We start from the raw sequence: 25,631 nt of genomic DNA, 5'->3' as shown, positions 1-25,631 counted from the left end.
GGCACCGAACCATCTCATTTAACCGCACCTAAACCTTAAATGCGGCACTTAACTAGCTCATTTAACCACACCTAAACCTTAACATTTCGCTATTTATAACCTTCCCCTCTCCCTCATCCTAACCTTAACCCTCTTGCTACCTAAAACGTTACTCTCACTGTGATCAAGCGTTTGTTCCCCATGCATTCTGACTGTGAATTTTTCAATTTGCCGCCCAAAGGGAACGTTAGAACATACCATCTGGCAAGGGGGAGGTTAAACATACCCTCTACTTTTAACCTCCACCGTGGTAGTTGAAACCTCCCCCTCTCGTTGGCTTGGTCCAAACCCGACCAATGACGAGGCGGCTCCCGCCGTTCACTTCATAGAGCCGGCTTTTAGAGCGATCGACACATCACAAACGTGTTTGCTAGCAAGATGGTTAAGGTTAGGATAGGGGTGAGGCGAAGGTTAAATAAGAGGATAAGGTTAAGGTGAGGTACAATGAGCTTGTTTGGTGCCCTGGCTGCGGACATCCCATCGCGTCAGTGTAACGCTGCATTGGGATGCAACGGTAGCGGACATCACATCACGTCAGTTTTACGCTGCATTGGGATCTGCAGTCAAATAAGGGAAAACACCCTTTTCGCACATAAGTAACGAAAAAGGGCACTTTTGGCGTCAGGGGTCTGAAGCGGAGGGTGGCTGACCAAGCGCTTGTTTTTGACGCGCTGGGAGTGAGAATGTGTTGAGGCGCGACGTGCTGGAGAAATCAACGAGGGGATGAGGTACGCATAGCTCATGAGGATGACGACGACGAGACTCAAGACAACACTTATGCTGTCAAGATAAATAGAGACAATGCAAATCCTGGATTTGGGAATTAGATTGAGGTTAAAGGTTTGATGATGGTGGATACTGGTGCTACGTCGCACACCATCACAGACATCAGCGCCTTTAAGAAGTTCGACGACAATTTCCAAGGTGGGACACACTGTGTGGAGCTGGCTGATGGCAGCAGGTGCAAAGGAGTTGCTGAAGGTAGAGGAGATGCTGCGGTGTACCTGATCGACAGCAGACGGCGACAATGTCAAGTAACATGGAAAGAGGCATTGTACATTCCATCTTTCCTGCAGAACATCTTTTCTGTGAGAGCCGCAACAGAGAATGGAGCAACTATTGTCTTCAAAACAGGTAGAAACAGAGTAAAACATAAAGACGGTACTGAGTTTAACATATATGAGCACAACAGACTGTATTACATAGAAACTGTTACTGAATACACTGAGAAATGCGCTAAGTGCTTGGATATACAAACGTGGCATGGAATTCTAGGTCAATGCAATCATGATGATTTACAAAAGCTGGAGAATGTGGTTGATGGCATGAAAATCAAAGGTAAAATGGGAAAAGAAGTAAGCTGTGAAGTATGTATCCAAGGTAAATTTATTTAATACAGAAATCGAAAACCAGATAGAAGGGCTAAGAAACCTCTTGAACTGGTACACGCAGAGTTAGCCGGTCCAGAATCCAAAGATGGTCACAAATATGCACTATCATTTGTTGATGATTATTCAAGTGATATTTTTGTGTATTTCCTGAGAAAAAAAGAGTGATACAGTGCACGCAACCGAGAAATTCCTAGCGGATACAGCCTCATATGGTGACGTTAAATGCATTAGGTCTGATAATGGAACAGAGTTTATGTGCAGAAGGTACCAAAATTTACTGAGTAAACATAAGATCAGATATGAAACTTCAGCACCATATTCCCCCCATCAAAACGGTACTGTAGAGCGGAATTGGTGCACACTTTTTGAAATGGGGAGGTGCATGCTCATTGAGAGCTGTTTACCAACGTACTTATGGACATATGCAGTCCAGACCGCAGCTGTGATCAGGAACAGATGTATCAGTCGTCGTACTGAACAAACACCCTACTTCTTACTAACAGGACGGAAACCCAACATTTCTACTCTGCAAAAGTTTGGTTGTGCATGTTTTGCTTACAGACAAAACAAAACAATGCTAGATTCAAGATGTACAGAAGGAATATTCATTGGTTATGACAAATACAGTCCTGCATATCTTATTTACTCTCCTTTTAACAATAGTGTGCAGAAGATTCGACTGGTTACGCTTGTAAACAAGAATGTTGAAGAGAGGCAGGCACAAACAGTTCTTATCCATGAGGAGGATGACATACCAACTGTCTTACAACCTCGAGTGGTGAAAACGTCATGCACTCACAAAGATGAATCAGGTGGTGAAACTTCTGATGTAAATGATCAAGGTCCAGACACAAACCAGGTAGCAGGAATAAACAGAAGGTGCCCAGAAAGGATGAGAAAGAGACCAGAATACTTCTCATTCGCTGCCAGCGTTTTTCAGAGATTTTACAGTTTTTTTAAGAGTCAGAACGTTGCGCGCTAGGATGATGTCAACGCCAAAACTACCAAAACAAAGCGGAGACTCACCTCTTACATCAGGAAGAATCCACGCGTTTCGAGCGTTATCCGTTCTTTCATAAGCCATTGTCGAATTGTGATCGACAGAAGCTTTTCCGGTTCGCGCCTCACTTTTTTTTACAGCAGCGGCCCAAAACGATCTCCTAACACATGGATTTTCTGCTTCCTGATCACATGACGTGTGGTGTACGCAGATGAAGATCAGCTTCAGAGCTGGGATGTTTGTTCTCACGGTGCGGCGGCTCATTCCGATGCCCACACAGTAAAAAATGCAAATGACGACTTTAGTCATCAATGGCAGTGAACGAGTTAACCTCCCAATCAAAAGGGGAGGATAACGATGATCAAGGATCACATATAGACTATTGTTACAGAGCAACATGTGGTATGCCCATTACATACAACAATGCTATGAAGTCCCCGAATTCTGAAAAATGGAAAGCAGCAATGGATGAAGAGATGCATTCTTTATTAGAGAATGACACCAATACCCTGACTGACTTACCAAAGGGAAAGAAAGCAGTGGGGGGTAGATGGGTATATGTTCTGAAGAATAATGATAACGGATCAGAAAGATACAAGGCTAGGTACGTAGCAAAAGGTTACAGTCAAAGAGCTGGACTAGATTATGATGAGACATTTTCCCCAACAGCTAGTCTAACAAGCGTGAGGGTACTGATGCAGTGTGCTGTACAGGAGAACCTCATTTTACACCAGATGGATGTCAAGACAGCTTATCTTCATTCACCAATAGATTGTGACGTATATATAGAACAACCAAAAGGATATGAGATTAAAGGCAACCCAGATGAACATTTAGTGTATGAACTGAAAAAGTCTCTGTACGGATTAAAACAATCTGGCAGGAACTGGAATAAAACTTTGCATGACTACTTGATAACAAACGGATTCAGTCAAAATCCTGCAGACCATTGTGTATATACAAGGACAACAGAGAGCAACAAAGCTATGGTACTCATTTGGGTCGATGACATCATTTTAGCTGCCAGTGATGCACGTATTTTACAAACAGTAAAGTCAATGCTGGCAAACAGATTCAAAATGAAGGACATGGGATCACTAAAACGTTTTATCGGTATAGATTTTGAGCAGAAAGATAACTGTATTCAGATGACTCAACAAAGGTACGCTGAACAGATATTAGAAAGGTTCAATATGCATGAATGTAAAACAAGGGCAACACCGTGTAAACAGAAGAAAGACTACAACGATAGTGCAAAGAAAATCAGAGAAGTACGACTGTATAGAGAAGCAGTAGGTGGTCTTCTTTATCTGGCATCATGTACAAGACCAGACCCAAGCTTTATTGTAAGCAAGTTATCGCAGTATATCAAAGACCCGACTGAAGAACAGTGGATTACTGTGACTCGTGTACTAAGGCAACTGTAGGGTACAACAGGAAAAACTCTAATTTACAGACCAAATGAGACAAAACTAAGAGTACAGGCTTACAGTGATGCAGACTGGGCTGGTGATGTAATGGACAGACAAAGCACATCGGGTTACCGCATTAAACTTAATGATGAAAGTGCATTGATAGCATGGAAGACAAAAAACAACCAACTGTAACTTTATCAAGTTGTGAAGCAGAATACATTGCATTAGCAACAACTGTACAGGAATGTATATATCCTTCATATTTGTTGCAGAGTATGCATGCACAGGACATGATGACACATTTAATCCTAGAGGACAACCAGGGTACTATTGCTTTAGCAAAGAACCCCGTCAGCAGGCAGAGATGCAAACACAGACATAAAATAGCATTTTATAAGATAATGTGTGAACGATGGGAAAGTGATGCTACAATATTGTCAAACTGATCAGATGGTAGCAGACAGAATGACAAAACCAGCAACAAAAACAGCACTGAAGAAATATGAAAACATAATGTTTGGGAAATAAGATGAGTCAGGAATAAAAGACAAAGAAAGTAAGACAAAGAGAGAACAAGTAGGGGTGTTAAGAACTGAGACCTGAAAAGATTATGATTTAATATTGATTTATATTTCATTATGTTTGTGTTCTCATTTGTTTTATCTTTGTATGTATATATTGTAAATACTCATGGATTGTCTGTTGTTAACTAGTACAATGTGGTTTATTCAGCCAATAAGATCGCTGTCAGTGATGCATTAAGATGACGTGACAGAATAAACCAGGTGCTCCCTGATTGAGAAGCTAAGCAGTGATGTGGCTGTGTTTTATTTTCCTCCGTCAACATGATTATTTACTCTGCTAACAAGGAAAAACAATCTTCCACTATTAATCAGGTCCTGTAATGCTGGTTTGCTCCCTTATGGTTGACTTAATACAGAAGTTATTCCTACATGTGCAGACCTAAAATGATTTGCATGGCTGTTTTTCTGTGTAAAAGTCATACATAATTATTATCTTAATCATTTCAGACAGAAGCAGCAGAATGAAGCATTTGTGGTGAAGTCAGGTCAAAGCAAGTAGAATTTTCTTAAATATATTAGGCTTAAATAACCATTAAAGACAAAACTGATGGTTTAAAGAGAGGTTTGGGGAATTTAAGCTATGTTAGGATGGCAGCAGTTCACATCCTGAAGAACATCAACTCTATTTGTCTGAACAGAGGCCATTCAGGGAGCAGGTTAAAGGTTAAATGGATTATTTATAACGTTTTGATGAAAGCACAATAAAAGTGGCTGAAATACCTCTTTTATGCTTTGAATACAGAACAGAATGAAAAAAAATGTGGATTTAATCTAATTCATTAATGTTTAATAAATTTAAATAATAAATAAGAAGATGAACAGGGAGTTAAACATTTTTTCCTATATTTATCATATATTCCTCACTTTAAAAGATTAATTCATAAATAATTCACCTCAATTGTAGGTTTGTTAGTCAGTAATATAACAAATGTATTATTTGTTATTAAGAAAAAGATGCAATTTTGCTGCATTAATACTTAACAAGACCTTTAATGTCTTTTAGTGCAAGTAAATATAATAATTTTCTTGCCATTAGTGTAAAACTGATTAAAGTTTAAAATTGTAAATATCTCCATCAAAGTCATCCATCTTCTGTCTTTTTTCATTCTGCAGAAATCCTTGCATAATGAGTATTATGCAGCGAAACAGAGCAGTGACCATCTTGTTATCTGTGGGGAGTTAACTGAATATTCCAGTCAGACCTGTTCAATCTGTCACATAAAGGATTAATCATAATTTAAAACAAAACCTTATAAATATTGAAGAAGATCAAAATAATCAGAAGACAGGATTTTGAACTGAAGGGACAAGATGTAATTAAAAATCAAACACACGGAGTAGACCAAAGCTTTAATTTAGGACTCTAATCAATAATAAATTAATCACTGCAGTTGGTGTTGAATCAGCTTCGGTCTAAAGAAAATCAAAATTATAGAAGTTAGTTGCATTCCCTATTTTGAAACCATAATTAGACATAAAATATTAAAAACATGTAACTGTGACTGTGTTGTCACACAGTCTGAAAGGTGGTGGAGATTTTGTATTTTAGTTACAAAAGTAGATTTTTCTCCCTCAAACGCAAACAATGTGTTTATTTAGCCATCCAAGGATAATATTGTGGCTTTAAAAATATTTTCATTTCAAAAGTGTCCAATTTATAGATTGGGAAGGTGGCATGGCATGAAAACCTATATTGTAACCAACCACTAGGGGGGCTAACATGTCAGTTTCAACTACTGTAAGTACTTTTACATTACTATTTACATCAGTGGTACTGATATATCAACATGACGTATGTCCAATAAAAATGTGCATATTAGTTAATTGTAATTTAATAAATTGATACATGTTGTAACATTTATCTGAGCAGGGCTGCACAATATATCACAAATATTTTGTTATTGTGTCTTATCACAAATATATCATTATTGTGATATATCACAAAAATATTTTTATCATGTCATATCACAAATATATCATTATCGTAACATTTCACAAGTATATTGTTGTCGTAACATATCACAAATATATCGTTATCATGTCATATCACCAATATATTGTTATTGTAACATATCACAAATATATTGTTATCGTGATATATCACAAAAATATTTTTATCATGTCATATCACAAATATATCATTATCGTAACATTTCACAAATATATTGTTGTCGTGACATATCAGAAATATATTGTTATTGTGATATATCACAAATATATCGTTATCGTGGTATATCACAAATATATTGTTATCATGGTATATCACAAATATATCGTTATCGTGGTATATCACAAATATATTGTTATCGTGACACATCACAAATATATCGTTATCGTGGTATATCACAAATATATTGTTATCGTGGTATATCACAAATATATTATCGTGATACATCACAAATATATTGTGATATATCACAAATATATCGTTATTGTTATATATCACAAAAATATTTTTATCATGTCATATCACAAATATATCATTATCGTAACATTTCACAAGTATATTGTTGTCGTAACATATCACAAATATATTATTATCATGTCATATCACCAATATATTGTTATTGTAACATATCACAAATATATTGTTATCGTGATATATCACAAAAATATTTTTATCATGTCATATCACAAATATATCATTATCGTAACATTTCACAAATATATTGTTGTCGTGACATATCAGAAATATATTGTTATTGTGATATATCACAAATATATCGTTATCGTGGTATATCACAAATATATTGTTATCGTGGTATATCACAAATATATCGTTATCGTGGTATATCACAAATATATTGTTATCGTGACACATCACAAATATATCGTTATCGTGGTATATCACAAATATATCGTTATTGTGGTATATCACAAATATATTATCGTGATACATCACAAATATATTGTGATATATCACAAATATATCGTTATTGTTATATATCACAAAAATATCATTATCGTGACACATCAGAAATATATTGTTATCGTGTCATATCACAAATATATTGTTATTGTGATATTGATATTTGGTATATCGCCATCAGTGATAACTCAGGCCAATCAGATGGGCTTTCACCATGTACAAATGCTACATTAAGATCAACAAATAAGATCCATTTAAGCTGGAGACCTCATCATTGGTAAAATGATACGAATTCTGCTAACAAGTAAATCAGACGGAGATACTTATCGTGCAAACAGCTGTAACTGTTATCTCATTTTTTAAATTTGTATCACATTTCAATTTTTTAGGGACAAAAAACTGCATGGTTGTGTAGTTCATAGCACTGCTGTCTCACCAAGAAGGTTGCAGGTTCAAATCTCAGCTGTGGTCTTTCTGTGTGGAGTTAGCATATCGTCGCTATGCATGCCTGGGTATTCCCTGGTTACTCCGGTTTTCTCCCACATACCAAATACAAGCATGATAAGTGAAGACTCTAAATTGTCCCTAGGTGTGGTTATTTGTCCCCGTACGTCTTTGTGACGGACTGGAGACCTGTCCAGTCTGTCTCTGTCTCTCGCCCAACAATGGCTGGAGTTAGAAAACAGCTCCCCGGCCCTTCTAAGTAATAATTGTTTAAGATAACAAGTAAGTAGGGAAAAAATTGCTAATAGCAAATTTGAAACTTATTTTGAATTACAGAGGAGTTTAAATTAACTTCCTGTTCCTGGATGGATTGGTGGCACCAAGCCAAACTTTGAAATTACAGAATTAGATGAAAGTGGCTGAGAAACAGCAATAAAAACTGAACAGAAAAGCAGAAAATACTAATTAGTTGACTGATACAGGAATCACAATATAATGTTTATCCCATTATCATGCGTCCACATTTGCAACCAGGTAAAACGATAAATCCAGTCACTGTTGCCTGATATTGGTCCCAGATGTCTAATCTTGCATGTGTGGATGGAAAATTTCCAACAGCAGTAATCAAAACCTGTCACTGACAGCTGGTGACAGCCTCCAATAATTGTCCCCAGAGTGGTGGAAGGTTTCCTGATCGATCTGCTGCAGAATCCCAGCAGCCATTCAGAATAAATTCTCCATGTGCTTCTGGGTATCTATAATTAGTTTTATTGTGAAGGTGCCTTAGCACCTCACTCTGTGATTACACATTGCTGAGGTAAAACACACGCTTGTATCCTCTATCTGTTCTTTGTACAGTAGATGTGTCACTTCGTTGATTTTGTCCCTTTGTAAAACCATTTTGCTTTGAAGTTAACACGCCTGAATGCATACTGATATTTTAAGCATCTGCCGTGAAACAGGTTTATTGCATCTTTGTGTGTTTGTACTATGTGACACACAGAGATGCAGAACAGCACCAAAAGCAGAACCTTCTGGTATTAGAAAACCCTCCCAGAGCTTTTTATGTTCTCCTCATTTAGATCATAAATACCAAATAAGGGAAGGAGGGTGAGGTAAGAGAGGTTTTATTTGCATGGTGCTCTGCTGAGCGACCTGTGTGGTCTCCTTTCTTTTCTTTCCCCCTGCGGCAGGTTGAGGAAAACGTTCTGTTGCCGACATGAATCATGCATGAGTATGCATGTGTGTGTGTGTGTGTGTGTGTGTGTGTGTGTGTGTGCAGAGTGCATGCACAATGAACTATTTGGGGAAACCTGCTGCTTTAATACTGAGTATGACTCTAGAATACCTCACATATTCCTGTGGATATTTGTGACATGGAAGCTCGTTTTTTTCTGTTCTAGTTTTGGTTACAGTTTTTGTCTATTTTCATGTCTTGCTGATTTATGGCATGCAAATTTGACATTGAATTGTGCAGGCTATTATGGAAGAGTGCGCTCTGACTTTTTGCTGCAGTGTGACCTAGACAATAGGGAGCCTAAGTCTCCTCCGCTTCCAGTTGGCTCATGGGTCCCCGGAACCTGCAACCTTCCTCCTAATGGACAAACCACTCTACCTCCTGAGCTACTGATGCGATGCTGTACTTGTAAAATCATCATCTTCATGTCTTCATTCATAATTTAAATGACTACAAATCAGACTTCGCATATATGACGTCACCAAAGAATCTCTTCTTGTCCAACGTAGCTGCTACTTACCACATGGACAGGTTAATAGAGAGCCTAAGTCACGCCCATCTACTTCCGGACCACGGGTCCCCAGAAGAACGAAAAAACGAATGTGAGTCAATGGAGCTAAAAATGCTATTTTCTAAATCTGCTTATGTGCCATGGATTTCACATATGACGTCCGTGAATTTTAAAGATGCATTTTGATACCAAGAAAGTGATTATTTTCAAACGGGGAAATGCTATGTTAGATTTTGTGTGAGAAAAAGTCCAGGACTACAAATGCGCATCACCAAAGTGACGTCATCGGAACCAGACACGGAGAAAAGCAAAGGGAAAATGGCTTTGAGTTCAGTGAATTTCAAACCCTTCCTTCAGGAGGAAAAAACCAGCAGAAATCTGGCCATGTGGTAAGCAGCAGCTACGCTAGAGGAGAAGAGATTCTGTGGTGTGATGTCATGTATGCGTCATGTTGTATTTAAAACGTTATTTGGTGCGCTCTGGTTGTCAGTAACATACAAGATTCAGTATTTCTTATGTTGTACCCAAGTTTAAAAAAAGAGGTGGGAAGACTTGGTTTTGGTGTTAACGCCCCTCTGGACTGGAATAATTTACCTGTTGACATACGATCAATTACTTCTTTTAGACTTTTTCGGAACACTGTGTATTTACATGTGTCACCCATCTAACTGTTTTAAGTTACTTGTTATTTTTGAAGGTATGTGAGTTTGGCTATGTTTTATTTTTTCTCTCTCCTCTTTGGTTTAGACGTGCTTCAGTTTTTCCAGGGACCCATGAGCCGACCGGAAAGGGAGGATTCTTAGGCTCCCTATAGAGGCTTAATGCTCCTTCTTTCACCCTGGAAGAAGGATTGGAAACTCTCTAAATGAATCTTCTCCTTTTCTATGTGTCTGGTTCAGTAACGTCAATGTGGTTAGACAAACATTTGTAGTTCTATACGTCTTTTCACACAAAACCTATAAGAACTTTTGCAGCCATTTGCAAATAAGCACTTTCCTGGCATCAAAATATGTCTTTAAAATTATCGGACATCACATGAAGTCATTGGCAGATGTCAAACGGGATCAGACAATATTTTTTATTCTCTTATTGACTCCCGTTCATTTTTAACCCTTTGATGCATAATGGTCACTACAGTGGACAGGTATTCAAAATTGTTATTTATTTATTTTTGCTATTAAGCACAGCTGTTGAAGACTTTATTGCATTTGAGCCCTTCCATTTGGACTTCAGTAAGTCAAGCCAACATATTTCATGTTCAGAATGCACGCTGTCCACTGAGGTGGACACGTAATAAATTATTAGTAAATTATAAAAATTTACTAAAAATATTTGTTGAAATTTGTTTCATTCACACCTAAAGATTAATGAAAAAAAATGTTACAAAAATCATGGTTGAAGATTTCATAATTCATGCATCAAAGGTTTAAGGCAGTTGGGGAGCCATGGTCCAGAAGTAGATTGGGGTGACTGACACCCGGAACACACCAGACGCGGAAGCACGACAATGTGCCGCGAAGCGCTGTGGAACGATGAGCGCTTCTAATCGGCGCCCTTGTTAACCTACGTTCTCGGTCACATCAGCTGCAAAGCGCCACGAAGGCTCCCGCCATGCAGCGATCATTTCGGCGTGAGCTCAAATTTTTTTCGTGAGCCGTGAGTGAGCCTCGTCAATTCTGGAAGGAAGTCAAACCAAAGCAGAAGAGGCAGGCTGGTAAATTTAACAAAATAAAAGAAATTTTTCAAAAATAAAACACAATGATTGATAAATGTGATCAATTTTTGTGTATCTAAAAAGACTAGAGAGATGAAAGTGAACAAAGACACACACACACGCACGCACACACACACACACACACACACACACACACACACACACACACACACACACACACACACACAGCAAGGGCACGGGGGTGGGGTGGGGGAGTTTGGAAAACAGTAGGGGTGAGCAGAAGTGCTCGTTGAAAATTCTCACCTGATGTGAACAGAGGAGGAGCGGACAGCGCACTAATTTTGTGAACGATCCACTTCGCTGGTGGGTCCCGGATGTTAGGCTCCCTAATGAAACAAATTTACAAAAAGCTGCTGGAAATAGACAATAATGGTGTTTTAGGGAGAATGAGAACCGTGATGGTTACCATGGTGACCTTAATCAGCTGCTGGTAGTTACCATGGATATCTTAATAAGCCAACAGTGGTTACCATAGTGACCTTAATGAGCCAATGGCAGTTGTCATGGAGACCTTAATGAGCCAATGATGGTTGTCATGGAGACATTAATGAGCCAATTGTGGTTACCACAGTGAGCCACTGGCAGCAGCTTTAACATTTCTGTAGATCTGGATTCTCCATACAGTTTATACATCAGAAAGTCAGAGCTGTTCTTCATCTTAGATAATTACAGAGTTGACGTTTGAATCTGAGGCAGTGGCTGCACTGGCACTCCTCAGAATCACTGAAGAAATGTTCTGGGTTGATTCTGTTGCCATGCTCGGCACTCTTCCCATCAGCTTCACCTTCTCCTCTCCCTCTCCGCTTCATCAATCACTTAAGCTCTCCCGCTGCTCACAGCAAAGCTGGACCAATTACGGCTTCTAATTGAGCCAATTAGCAATTAAACACTCAGATGCACCCAGAAAATGTGGAGGTCTTTCCAGGAAGACTCGTGTCTGCCAGCCTGCTGGCTTTCTACCAGAGACTCTGGCTTATTAGGGCCCTAGTGACTACTCAGACTCGAGGTGTGAGTTCAGAGTAAGAGGAGTCCAATCGACCCCCCCCCCCACCATCAGCCTCTACACAGCTCTGTGGAAGCAGGACTGTTAATGTCCACTTCCAGAGACTCTCCAGTCCTCGTGTTGACTTTCCTCAAAGATGCTTAAGGGTCTATGCTTCCCTAACAAGCTTTTTCATTAATTGGACCTGTTTCCTCTCAGTCTTCACCTTTCATCATTTTGTCCCCCCTCTAAACACACATTTACACACTCCCTATTCATGTCAGCATCTCGATCTCCGGGTCTCTTTCGTGTGTGTGTGTGTGTGGGGGGTGGGGGTGGGGGTGTGGGGGGGTGGTGGTGGGGGGTTGCGGTTGAAGAGCTCGGTTCAAAGCAGGCCGTTCTCTGGAGTTTTCACAGTTTAATAAGAACATGCAGTGTGCTGTCCTGCTTCTCTAAGAGCGGCACACACACACACACACACACACACACACACACACACACACACACACACACACACACACACGGACACGCGTGGGCAAGAACAACAAAGTCCGCAGTAAGCAGAACAAAGGCTGGCACCAGTATTCTAACTCAGGATCCTGCTGCAAAAGGAGACAACGAGCAATTAAAGACACTGTTTGGATTTAAATCATAACAGTCTGGGAGAATCTGTTTTCACCACAGTTTTTCAATGATATCTTTCCCTCAAAGAGCTTGTTGTACATAAACTTTATTGTTACGTGAACAAGCCTCGTTTGTATTATCTGCTCATCAGTCTTTAGACTCCAATTATCTTCTACCTTGCCTGAGGACACCAAACTCACACTTTTCCCTTTCAAACGGCTTTAATGGTAGTTGGAGAGGTGGAGAAAAAACCAGCAACAAACGCAGGAGTGTTTGAGATGAGGCAATAACTCAGTTAATGATGGCTCTAAAAAGGATAATTACAGCATCAAGCTAGAGAGTGTAAATGAGAAGAAGGTGCAACAGTGAATTTAGAAAGGACAATTAGCTCTTTGTCCTGCGTGTTTGGATGTTTTTGTCTGTACAAGTCTTGACTCATCATTTCCCTCCAAAGCCTGAGACCTTTTAAAGAGTTTTAAAGAGATCAGTCGCTCATATAACTTTCTGAAAGTTTTTCAGTTTTTCTTTGTTCTTTGGAAACTTTTTTCCTTGATTTTGAGAGGTTCATTATTAATTTAAGCTGTTAACAAAAGCTCATTCAGCCACACTAAACTGAAGGGATAAACCATTGATAACTTGGAAAGAAGCCATTTTTTATTAGCTAACGTTTGAGCTAGGTAGCTAGTAACACTTTCTGCCACAAAGACATGATTAGTTTTACTCTATTAGTTGAATTTATGAAAAACATTAAAGCTAACAGTTATTTTAATTTTGTAACACCAATAATGCAATTTTCTAACAACCGTTAGCTTAAAAAACTTAGCTTACGGTAGCTGTATTAACTGAAGGTTTTTGGTAGTTATTTAAAGTTTGTGACCAGCAGCCACTTATAAGAAAATCCTTTTTAACTAAATGTATTATGTTTATACCATACCATACCATACCATACCACTTTATTTATATAGCACTTTCAACACGACATTACAACCATACAAAGCGCTGCACAAAAAACAAGCAGAAAGCACAAGTTAAAATAGTCAGGCAGATGGAAAATGTAAAAAGGAGCAAAAGAAATAAAAACAACAGACTATTAACAGTAAAAGCAAATAAAACCAGAATATAAAAACACAAAATTAAAATTGAATTGACTAGGTGGGACAATGGATGAGCTAAGGAGTTATGGAATTAGGGATCGAATGCGTAAGTGAAGTAGAGGGTCTTCAGACGAGATTTAAAGACTGCGATAGAGGAAGCTTGCCTAACCTGCAGTGGTAATGAGTTTATTCTATGAAGAATACCATAAATAGTATTCAGTACCAAACTCAACCCTGTTTTTAGGTAAAAACACAATGAAAAAACATCAGAGGACACAGTTATTTTTTCTGTTATTCTCCATTTTGCATTGATCTTGGGAAATTTACAAGATTGCAATTGTGACATAAAAGTATATAGGCTAGGTTTATAAACAGTCTGACCTTACTGTATGCCCTGAACCACAACACAGACCAACACTGTCCTAATCTTTGCCTTCTTTTTATGACTCTGATACATGAAGATTTGTACATTTCCACATTAGATTACATGAATGGACGGACTATCTGTGGGTTCTCATTCATGTGTGAGTCAGTGGAGGCTTACCCAGCCCATGTGTGTTTGTGTGTGTGGGTCTTCGTGTTCTGCGTATAGCCAGAAAACGTCCCCGCCTTTTATAAGCTGCTTACTGCCACACACATTATTGACCTTCGACCTTACTGGGCAGTGAAAGGCTTGCTCTAATCTCTAGCCTCTCTAGTCTTCGTCCTTTCCGTCTACTGTACTTTTATCTACAGTCGCACCAGGAAATAAATGACCAGTATGATGAGGATTGTTGGGGGATGTCGTTTGAGAATACTGATCCACTGAAACACGTTTCCTTTCTGGAGTAATCCGGCATGTTTAACATGCAGCATATCATACCAGAGATGATATGGCAGGTCTCGCCAGCTTAGGGCGCATGTGCCCTGCTGATGGTTTTCAAGCATAGTGCTGTAGATGTGTGGATTGGAGCATTCGTGAGATTTCATTAAGAAAAAAGAATTGCAAGAAGGTGTCAAATGTGCTTCCAGGCAGAAAAGTGATTTTACTCCCATGAAGTGTAACATGTGAATTACCACATTAAGCATTCCCAAAATAATCCGTTTACCTCATCTTTCTTAATGCTGTCTTCAGAGTTTGAAAGTCTTCTCATTTTAAGCCTTTCATCAATGTTTTTTTTAGCTTGGCCACAGTTAAAAATGGAGTGCTGTTATGTTTCAGTCTGCTGTAACCTCTTTCTTTCCCTTCTGTTTCTCTTTCTTCCCCACAGATCAACTCATCAATCCAGTTATGAGGATGAAAGGAGACAAATAGGTATGGAACGCAACAGAACCATGGATGGGGAAGTGCTTTGGATCGTTGTTAATCGGAATCACCACTGACCTGGCACCCAAACCAAGACCCAAACCACTTTTCCCAGAACCCCAACAACCCTTCTTTCCCATCTTACCTCCTGCCTGGTCTTGATCATCAACGCATCACCTGTGGTTTTCATTTTTACCTGTTATGCTTCACTGTTCTCACCGTTGGTCCTAATCATCCCAGAAAGAACCAACTAAAAGCAGGCGGATGAGCAGTATGATTGCAGCCATTGACTCTATTCCAAGGTTAAGTAAACAAAGGCGGCAGGGTTTGCTGTCCAGGACACATCCCTTCAGCTTCCTGACAGACCGGAGCCTCATGAGCATGCTAGGTCTCGTCTTGTTTTTCAGCCTGGCTTCATGCCAGCGGATGGACCCTTCCAAGCACCCCATAGTCAGCACCAACTATGGAAAACTCCGGGGTATCAAGAAGGACTTGAACAATGAGATCCTAGGCCCTGTGGAGCAGTACTTGGGAGTGCCGTATGCCACGGCGCCAATAGGAGACCGCCGATTCCAGCCACCAGAGGCTCCGGGATCCTGGCAGGAGATCAGAAACGCCACCCAGTTTGCCCCCGTTTGCCCTCAGAATGTACATGGGGTGCTGCCAGAGATCATGCTTCCTGTATGGTTTACAGACAACCTAGATGTGGCGGCTGGATACATTCAGAACCAGAGCGAGGACTGCCTCTACCTCAACATCTATGTCCCCACAGAGGATGGTAAGTTAACAGACAAAATCAAAAGGGCTGGTGGGGGAGAAAGGAAATACGTTTTTGACTTTTTTTCTTTACAGAGTTTTGACCCGTTCAGTCAAACTTTCAGACCTACAAAATCCACTTATTCAGACAAGAGAATACACAGAAAACAGACCTTTGTTTTTTTTGGTCTGGGGGATTTGAAGCGTGTTCATGATAGGAAACCATCCCTAGATGGGAAAAAAAAATCATTGTTAGGATTTTTGAAAAGTTTCTGGTAAATGGGTCACGTTTCGGTTTTTGGTGATTTCAGTCTCGGTTGAAAGAATTTATCTAAAGTCCAGAATCGTTATGTGTTCATAAAGATGGCCTTGGTTAGACTACTTTAGACTTTTTTAAGCAGAGATTGTTCTTTTCACATCTCTGTCATGAGGACACCAAAATTTCAAGAAATTCTTAAGTGGCCTTGACTGGTCAGAAGGTCATGGACAATCCCAAACGTTCCAGTATGGAAGAACTCCTGATCATGGAGAATATTCAATGGCAAAAGAAATTTGTTTTTATGTGACATTCTTCACAATTTCTTCTTATTTTTTTAATTTTTTTTATCTGACATTTAATGGCAACGTGGTCTGAAAACATCTTGGCATTCAAAGAAATTTCTATTAGTTCTCTCCCTTTACATTGATCCTAGCTGGCATGTTTGAAGTCTGGTACGGCATCCTCCTCATACATTATAGGTTAGATATGCTCAATTTTAATAGGTTTTCTCTTTCTAGGCTGTTTTTAATCACAGGAGAAAAACGTCAGTTATTGTTGGCGTTCATCTGTGTTATTTCTAGTCTCATCAAGGTATTTCAGGCACATTTTGAATGTCAAAGACATTTTTTTTTTCACTTTACCAATTGAAATGTGTTTAAAAACAGAAGGGTAACCAGTTAGTAAATTCTATCACATATAATGACTTTAATGGGGAATATATAAAGTGTTCATTTCCCTAATTAAACTCCAACAAACAGCTCATAATGGCAGCTCAAAGCTGGCTATTTCATAGTGAAACCATTTGGGAAGGATGTCATTCTCACTTATCTTCTTTATTACTTATTCTTAGTCATCGTGTGAGAGGTGGGGGACATCCTGAACAGGTCTCCAGTTCATCACAGAGACACACTGAGACAAAGTGACCCCCTCAGATTAACCTGAACATACATGTTTTTGGATTGTGGGAGAAAACCCATAAATGCATAGGGAGAGCATGCTAACTCCACATAGAAAGGCCACAACTGGAATTCGAACCTGCAACCTTCCCACTGTAAAGCAACCATGAATCCTGGAACACATTTTCAAATAAACAAATTCATGTGTCTTTTTTTGTCCTTAAAGATTAGCAACATGATGCAACATGCTTTTCCAGGAGGTCAAAACAGTTGTAAAGATGTAAAGATTCATGTTTGCATCTCTAAAAAAAATTAAAATTTTAATAACAACTGAAGAATGAACCACAGTCGACTGATTCAGATATTGTCATGACAAATTAGTCTGACCACTAGAGACACAAAATTGCTAATAATACACACGTGTCCATATAAAATCATGTTTTGTTTGTCCCTAGGACACTTGCTCATATCAAAACAGAATGAATCGTCACGTGTGCACTTTTTAAACGATATTTGCACTTATTTTCTTGTTGCAGTTTAGTTTCAAAGTGTCCCAATTTGTTTGCAGTCATTTTGTTGCCACATTTTCACGATCCAAAATTTTGATTCTGGTTTATTTATTTATTTATTTGTGTCTCCACTCTGTTCTGTCCTCGTTTGAAAGATCAGTCCCTCCTGAAGTTTTCTCACACCTCACAGTCACAGAAAAGTGTTTGAGGACCCCCCCCCCCCCACCCCCACCCCCCCAACCCCTGCAAACACTTTGAGACATTTTAGAGACTTTTCTACAGATGGCATTCACCGTTTGATGCCAACAGTTTAAGCCTAGTGAGATACCGGCTCTAAATTTTAGACAACTTTTCTTGCATGTTTCATCACTATGAGCCCTCTCCTCTCACTCCAGACTATCGTCTTTGTCAGCCACTGTTTAACATTTGGTGAAAACAATAAAAAGGAAGTAGTTCTGTCTTGTTGGCAGGTTTAATATGAAGACTCTAAACTTCCACCAGCCCTCCTTCTCTCCCTCTCCTGGCCTAGAGTATTGTAAGATGTTTGTCTCTTCATTTCTTTAGCTCCTATATAACCTACAAAAAGCCAGGACCTTTCTGAATAAAGTAAGGATTTAAGGCCATAGGAGTCCCGTTGGCAGATTTCACTTGCAAACAGATTTATGCTTTGACCTCTGAGTCAACTGGACTTCCTCTGAGGGGAAGCTTTACGGAGGAATTCTGTCAGGCGTCTGTGCTGTGCAGATAACGTGTACGGCTAAAAAAGGGAAACAAATAAAGTTCACACTTTCAGTGGGTTATTTCTACGGATGTCTACATCCAGTTTATTAGCTGAGCATTTGCTCCGGGTGCTGACTGCAGCCCTCGTCACCTCATCGATGCCACTCAGAGCTTCTGGGGTTCTAACAGCATCCAGCCCCATACATCAAGCCTCCCAGCAGGCTTTTGCCTTGGTTTTTGGAGACACAGCGAAAATGTAAATGTCACACAGAGAAATATATACCAGCCGCTCACTCACGGAGTCTCCTGCTGTTGGAAATGTCACACAATTGTAACCCTCCCCCACCTTCTGACTGCGACTTTTCATCAGCATTCACAGGGCGCTCAGCGGAAACAAAAATCATTATCAGTCAGGTGTGCAGGTTAATATCTCTTTGTTTTGCAACTCTTTTCCTCCAACACTGCTTTTGAATATTTTGTTTGCATGTCCCACTGAGAGAAGGAGACGAGGAGATTGGTAAATTGGAAAAGGGAAGGAGGGATAACGAGTTTTTGGCTAGTAGTTCAAAAATAAGCTCCCCCCCCACACACACTTTCTTCTACTGCAGCCTCATTTTCCTCAGAGTATTCCAAAGCCCAGTTCTTCTATCCGTTTACTGTTCTGATAGAGTACCCTTTAGAACGGTTCCTTGAAAACCTCCACTAATTTTAAGTGGATTAATCCTGGAGAATTACTTCTTAATGCTGCCATCAGTGCACATGCGTGAAAGTGGGACGCTCTGACATGAATTTGTGTTTGCTCACAGATAAAGAAATTTCGTAGCATTTGGCAGGAACCTGTGGCTCTTTAATTAATACTTAAGTGCTTAGGAAGCTGCAAAGAAAGCCATGTGTTGTTGATTTTCCGTTAACTCCATGTAACTGACTGGTGTGCAGCTGACATTCTAACAAACTACTAGGGTAAAACACAAGGATATTTTTGTTAGTAGTAAAATGTTGGACCTTTTTAATGCAGTATCTAACAATCCAATATCATGAAGGTGATAAATTAATGTTTACTTAAAATGTTCCTAGCAGGCTAAATTCTGACAGTACAAGAACCAGAACTCCCTGAATTTGGACAGATACACTTAGAGCCAAGCTAACAATGAATTAATGTAAAACTAACATATTGCACTGAGAACCAAGCCTAAAGTTGCTCACAGTCACAATAAATGCTACAGAAATTTAAGCTAGCAGCTAATTACAGTCAAGCTAATGTTTAGCAAACAAGGAACAAATCAAGAGGGATTTCTGTCTTTGAAAAGAGATAAAATCCTTTTAGCAGTTCAGCTGAATGTTACATGAACAATGTTAACACACTGTCATGCTTTTCTAATGAAACGGCTGTTTTGCTATGCCATGCTGTTGTTATAGGGAGCTTAAGTCAGACCCATCTACTTCCAGACCATGGGTCCCCAAAAAGGACAAAAAAATCAAAGTCAATGGAGCTAAAAACACTACTTTCCGATTCCGCTTGTTATGTGCCCATGGATTTCATATTTGATGTCTGTGAATTTTAAAGCAGCATTTTGATACCAAGAAAATGCTTATTTTCAAATGGGGGAAATGTTATTTTAGGTTTGGTGTTAAAATACGTCCACAATTAACAATGTGCATCACTAAATTGATGTCACCAGACACGGAGAAAAACGGAGGAAAAATGGTTGTAAGTTCAGCGAATTTCAAATGTTTCCTTCAGGAGGAAAGAACCACCACAAGTCTGACCAAGAGGTAAAACACACCTACACTATGGGAGAGGAAATTGACGTCATATGTGACGTACTGACATCTGATTTGTAATCATAGGAATTTAAACATTTTACAAGCTAATAAATCTCAGAAAACGTGACTGGCGTGGTTGAAACACACTTCATTACATTTCATTTAAATTGAAGTACAACGTGTGATTAGATTAGAAAATAACTGTAGCTTCATTGGCTTACTTTCTTTTGTTCTTCTGGGAACCCATGAGGCGGCCAGAAAGGGAGGAGGCTTAGGCTCCCTGCCCAGTTAGCATAGCAACACTGATGTAGTTTGTAGTCAACATAAACAATAATGCTTAGGTACAAGTAATGAAGTGCAGAATGACTTAATAAATCTTTAACTGAACTGCTTAATACATTTTTAAATTCAGTCTTGGAAGGCTCTTGCCGTGGATAGCCGTTAGCTTAACTCCCATATGAGAGTTTCTCCTGGATTCTCCAAACTGAGCTTTTTCTGACTGCTGTCTACAGCAGCCAAGAGGCTAATTAATCGTAACTACCCCCAAACATCCTAGCCTCCAAAATAACCCATGAACAGTGCTGTGGAAAACTTTTTCTCCCCCCAATACGTCAATACAGCATGACAGTGTCTCCAAACGTACAACAGACATGTCAGTCATACTGACAGGAAGTAGCTCTTTGACAGAAGTTATGGTCCTCCTGACAACACAGGCTACAAATTTAATGGAATCTTGCTTTTTTTGCTTTTTTCCAGCGTCAGACAAACAATATTTATATATAAATCACAATGTTCTGTACAACCCTTTTACTAAGCAAATATATGTATAACTTGAATAGATGATTACACATTTTCGCCTAATGAAACAGAAACTTGGAGCACTACAATAATGCACAGTGCTAATCATAACCCATCTTGTTTTAGTAATGAGGCGGTAGTACAGCATAACACTCTCTGGTCCTGAGGGGAGCTGGCAGGTCGCCCCCTCGCCAAACACAGGGAGGCTGGGTCCCTGCTGGTTCCCTTGGAGACAACATCCCATAAATCATAGAAAGAGGTTTTCACGCGGCTCCTGCAGAGTCACGTTGGATCGATGGACGAGTCAAAGGAAGTAAAGGCTGCTTTCGCCTCGGGCCCACAGAAAGAGCCATGTTTCTCTCAGCGGTGAGCCGCCTTCACGGTGAATAAGCCCGACCTGATCTGAGAGTAAATGTGTAAATGATTACCAACACATGTGATTCATCATACCAGTGATGAGGGGTTTAGATGTAGGCAGAAACGCATTTTTAACACAGCTATTTTTGTAGGACTTTGTTGAGTCATGAACTGAAGCCCAGACATGACCAGTCAAATCAGAACATCAGCTCTTTCATCTTGTTGAGCAAACATTTGTGCTTTAGCTGCAGCTTTTTGCTGTCAAAACCTCCTTGAAATTATAATCAACCAATTTATAATTTAACACTGAGCAGAAGGCTAGAAAAACAGCTTTCTTTTGGTATTGATTTATGGATAAAAAACTTTCTTTGAACTCTCTTCATTTCACATTTGTTTTATCCATCCTGTGTGTGAATTTGACAGTTTGTACCCAAGATCTCAGATAACTTCTGATCCCAGGTCAGTTTCATAAAAACTCAAAATCGGCTTTCCAAAGTCTTGTCTGATGGCGAGATTCGATGTAGGCAAAAACAATGAACTAACAACTCTTAAAGCGCCCGGTCTGTGGTAGGCTGAGGCTTTACCCCAGTAAGCTGCTACAAAAGCACCTTTTAGACGCTAGTTCTGTTCAATTAGTCACTTCAAACAGGGCATACATTGGTTCAGCCAGATAATCCTTGGAGATTTGAACTGCTAACCTCAGCGTTGTTGGCGATGTGAGCAGAGAGCCTCATAAATTATTCCATTCGATACTTCATCTATCTCCATGCATCAAGCTCAAACGTCCACGTCTCTCCATTCTGCAATATTTCAATTTTCTGAGGAGATTCATCAAGAGGAGTTCAATACTAATACGGTAATGCGCATGGCGTTTGGGGAGCCGTGCTGCAACGTCGTGAAAGGGCTGCAGAGACGAATGCCTGGACAAGGGTTAAAAACAAAGAGATAAATAATGGAAAGAGTGGGTAGAGTGCCAGGAGGAGGTGGTGGAAATGTGATATATTTTGTTTCTCTTAGCAGAGAAATCCTTGATTATTCTGCTCTATGGCTTTTTTTATGTCAGCCTCAGTTGGTACCTGTCACGGTACAAAGATCGAGGAAAAGGAGGGATGGCGAGTAAAAATAGATCATACACCTTTCAGCATCCAGAACACACTTCCTGCCTCACTCTCAGTCTCATACAGTCTTCCTAAACGGGAGTTTGGGATGAAAGAGAAACGTTTAGGTCTTTGAGTTGGATTAGAAGTGTGTGATCTGAAAACATTTTGTAGAAGATCTCAAAAGCTTTGGTCCACTTCTGGCTAATCCAGTCTGAAGGAAGACCTGCTTGTCTTTACCTTCATCCCACCTGTCTCGCCTCTTTCGTGTCAGATTTTGCTGCTCGGGTCAAACCTTTGTTCTCGCCTGAGGCACAGGTCTGTAGAGGAAAGAATCTTTGAGGTGCTGAAGATAAGGAGATGATCAGAACTGTTAATCCATTTGAAATGAATAACTAGTTAAATAAAGCTGCTGTCGGTAGAAAATCAGTAGCTGGTCTGACAGTCTGGCCAGTGTCTACATTTCATAAACACCTGGAAACCCTAAGAATGAGAGTTTTGTCCTATTATTATCTGACCAGAAAGCCCATCGCTGCCACTGTTTTGAGCATTTTTACTGTTTTTCTGAAGAGTCACAGAACATTGTGATCTATAACCACGTAAACAACACAACTACCAAAAGAAAGAGTAGACTCACCTCTTACATCAGAAAGAATCAGCTAGCTTTTCCGTTCTTTCACAATCCATTGTTGAAGTGTGAGCTGCAGAAGCTTTACTGGTTTTCAGCTCACCTTGGGCATAGCGATGTCCCAAAATGATCTCCTACTTCACGGATTGCCAGCTTCATGATCATGTGACGTGTGGCACCCGAGTGAAAATCAACTTTAGAGCCGTGATGTTTACTCTCACGGTACGGGACGAACTAACGGGATACTGGGTAGTTTTGGGATGCTTTAAGCACCCCCTAGTGTTTGTTAGCAAAGCAAACAAAAGAAAACATATCTCCTTGCTGTGTGTTTGTAATTTTAACACCTTAATCTAACAGCTGAAATGTCTCCCCAGCCTTCATTACTGTCTGCAGGAGTGATTCATCACTAAATTATACAGATCAGATGTGTTCATGATCTAAAGCAAGCAGCAAACATGCTGGAAGCAGACGGCAGCGCCAGGTATGTCAGTTTCATTTTCTGTAAGTCCAACGGACCGGACCGGCACTCTGAAGGTGCAAATGCCACAGGAGGCAGCGGGGTCTGGAAGACATTTCATTAACCCTGTAAAGGTTCATTTTAGCACATACTGGCTCAGGAAAATGGTTTAAAAATATGAAAAAGCTGCTAAGTATGCACTTAGTCTCCAGCATGTCTGTTTCACTTTTTTGGAGTTTTGGATTTTATGATTGTGTCTTTAGAGTTTTTTTTGTCTCTTCATTCATTCGTTCGTTCATTCATTCATTCATTCATTTACTGTCTAGGTCAATTTTTGCCTTAGAAATATTAAGGGAGTACCAAGTAGTTGACCTGCCAGTTTAGGATGTCTGTGCTGCTGTATGTAGCTGTTGGTCAAAGTCTACAAAAGTAAAAAAGTCAATAAATGTAATTAATTAATTAGTAGAGAAATTAGGTTTATTCAAGAAGTTCTTGAAGATTTAGGACTAAATTAAAATTAGAAACAGCTTTTTTGGAGCATGAACCAAGTGAAAGGACTCAAACCTGCACTTAGAGATGGCTCCACGGAGCTACACGGCGCCTTCACTGAGGAATACAGATTTAAACGCAGTGCAGGTTAGATAAATTATTAAGGAGAAGCAGACAAGCGGGTTGAGTAGAACTGATGTAGAGTCAAGAGAACACCCTCAACAAGAGACGTTATTTACTCAAACATTCCTCGTGGTTTTGTTTGGCGAGACTGAACCACATGAAGATCCAATGACCAGCAGGTTAAAGGTGAAGCTCTAGACTCTGATTGTCGTGCAGAGTGGGCGTTTTAGTTACAGGCTCGGCTGCTGTAGCTCAGAACCCCACTAGTCAGAAAGTCAGACAGCTTTCTCTCTGAGCTCTTAGGAAAGGCTTCTTTCCCGTTGTTGCAGGTGAATCTTCGTCATCACAAGAACAAACTCAAAGCTTGGCATGCCTGTTGTACCAGCTATACGTGCTAGATGGTTAATGGAAGAGAAACATGGTTTTATTAAGAAAAGTCTTGGAGGTCATGTTCATTCACATGACTTTGACGGAACCATGGGTTCCTGTTAAAGCCTGCTTACATTGGGAAGATAGATACATTTTTTACACATTTTTCCTCTTCCAACAATATTATGGACATCCCCAAATACCGTAACGTCTCTAAAACTAATCTTATCAGGTATTCCTGCCATGTGTGGTATGTTAAGAGAGCATTGGTCCACTCAGAAGGATGTTTGTTACACATACTCAAACTCTGACTCCACATTTAATCCAACTGTCCGTTATTAGAGTCTGACCCTATAGTAAAAATGTGAACACCTGAATTTTTTATCATTACCAGTCTACGCTCATGAAGCTGGTCAGACATTTCCTACAACGAATCAGAAACATGTAACCCCGATCCTAACAAACCTACATCGGGTAATGGCTCCTGATTGGCTGAGCCCGAACAGGAGACGTTTAAAATTCTGTTTCAACTGTGGAGCTGCTTTCTTCCAGCTGATGAAACATGAACTCTGTGATTCGTCTGTTTTTTAGCACTCTGATCTTCATTATTCTCACTAAACTGCTGCAGTGATTTCCTGCTTTTAAATCCTGAGAAGTGACTAGACGTCAGCAGATGCAAGATTAAAACTTAAAGATGAAGACGGGTAGAAACGCTGCAGGAATCCTAAAAGACCTGATCTTTCTCTTGACTTCTGATTGTGAACCTCGGCACATAGAGCTGTGATTAACGCATTGATCAACACATCATCGTGTCTAATTACTGTAGAGGCTTCCATTACATGATTACCTGTTAGATTGTGATATTGATCTGATTCAGAAGCCATTGAGTTGCCTCCTGAGATTGAAAGATGATAAAATAAGAGATTACAAACATCTGGATTGCTGGTTTTGGATCAGAGCTAGAATTAAGAAACGGTAGAGAGATTATCTTCCACGTCCTGTTTGGGTGTCCATCAGAATGTCAGGATCATTCAGCTTCTCTACAAAAGTCAGAATGAAGGAATTAAAAAGCGCTCAGTTGCAGTTATTTTTAGCCAGTAAGCCAGAGACTGAAAAGAGGAAATATGTGTTGGAGGATTTTAGTATCTAGGCAGTATTTGTAACCACGAGCATCACATGATCCAGATAATCTGTCATTT

At 39.7% G+C, this 25,631-nt stretch overlaps 1 protein-coding gene across 2 annotated transcripts in view; it reads left to right on the top strand.

Annotated features, from left to right (window-relative positions):
* The window catches only part of nlgn2a (neuroligin 2a), a 356,614-nt gene that overhangs the window by 124,818 nt on the left and 206,165 nt on the right, over positions 1-25,631 (top strand). For both annotated transcript variants that reach the window (XM_015946254.3, XM_015946252.3), the window contains exon 2: positions 15,176-15,988. In XM_015946254.3, the coding sequence (XP_015801740.1) occupies positions 15,475-15,988 (514 nt within the window). In that variant the 5' untranslated portion in view covers positions 15,176-15,474. The remainder of the gene's footprint in view (positions 1-15,175; positions 15,989-25,631) is intronic.

Source organism: Nothobranchius furzeri, chromosome 2 (genome assembly GCF_043380555.1).
Source record: "Nothobranchius furzeri strain GRZ-AD chromosome 2, NfurGRZ-RIMD1, whole genome shotgun sequence".
NCBI classification, from domain to species: Eukaryota; Metazoa; Chordata; class Actinopteri; order Cyprinodontiformes; family Nothobranchiidae; genus Nothobranchius; species Nothobranchius furzeri.
The sequence above is the reverse complement of the archived record's forward strand: the minus strand, read 5'-3'. Positions and strand labels throughout refer to the sequence as shown.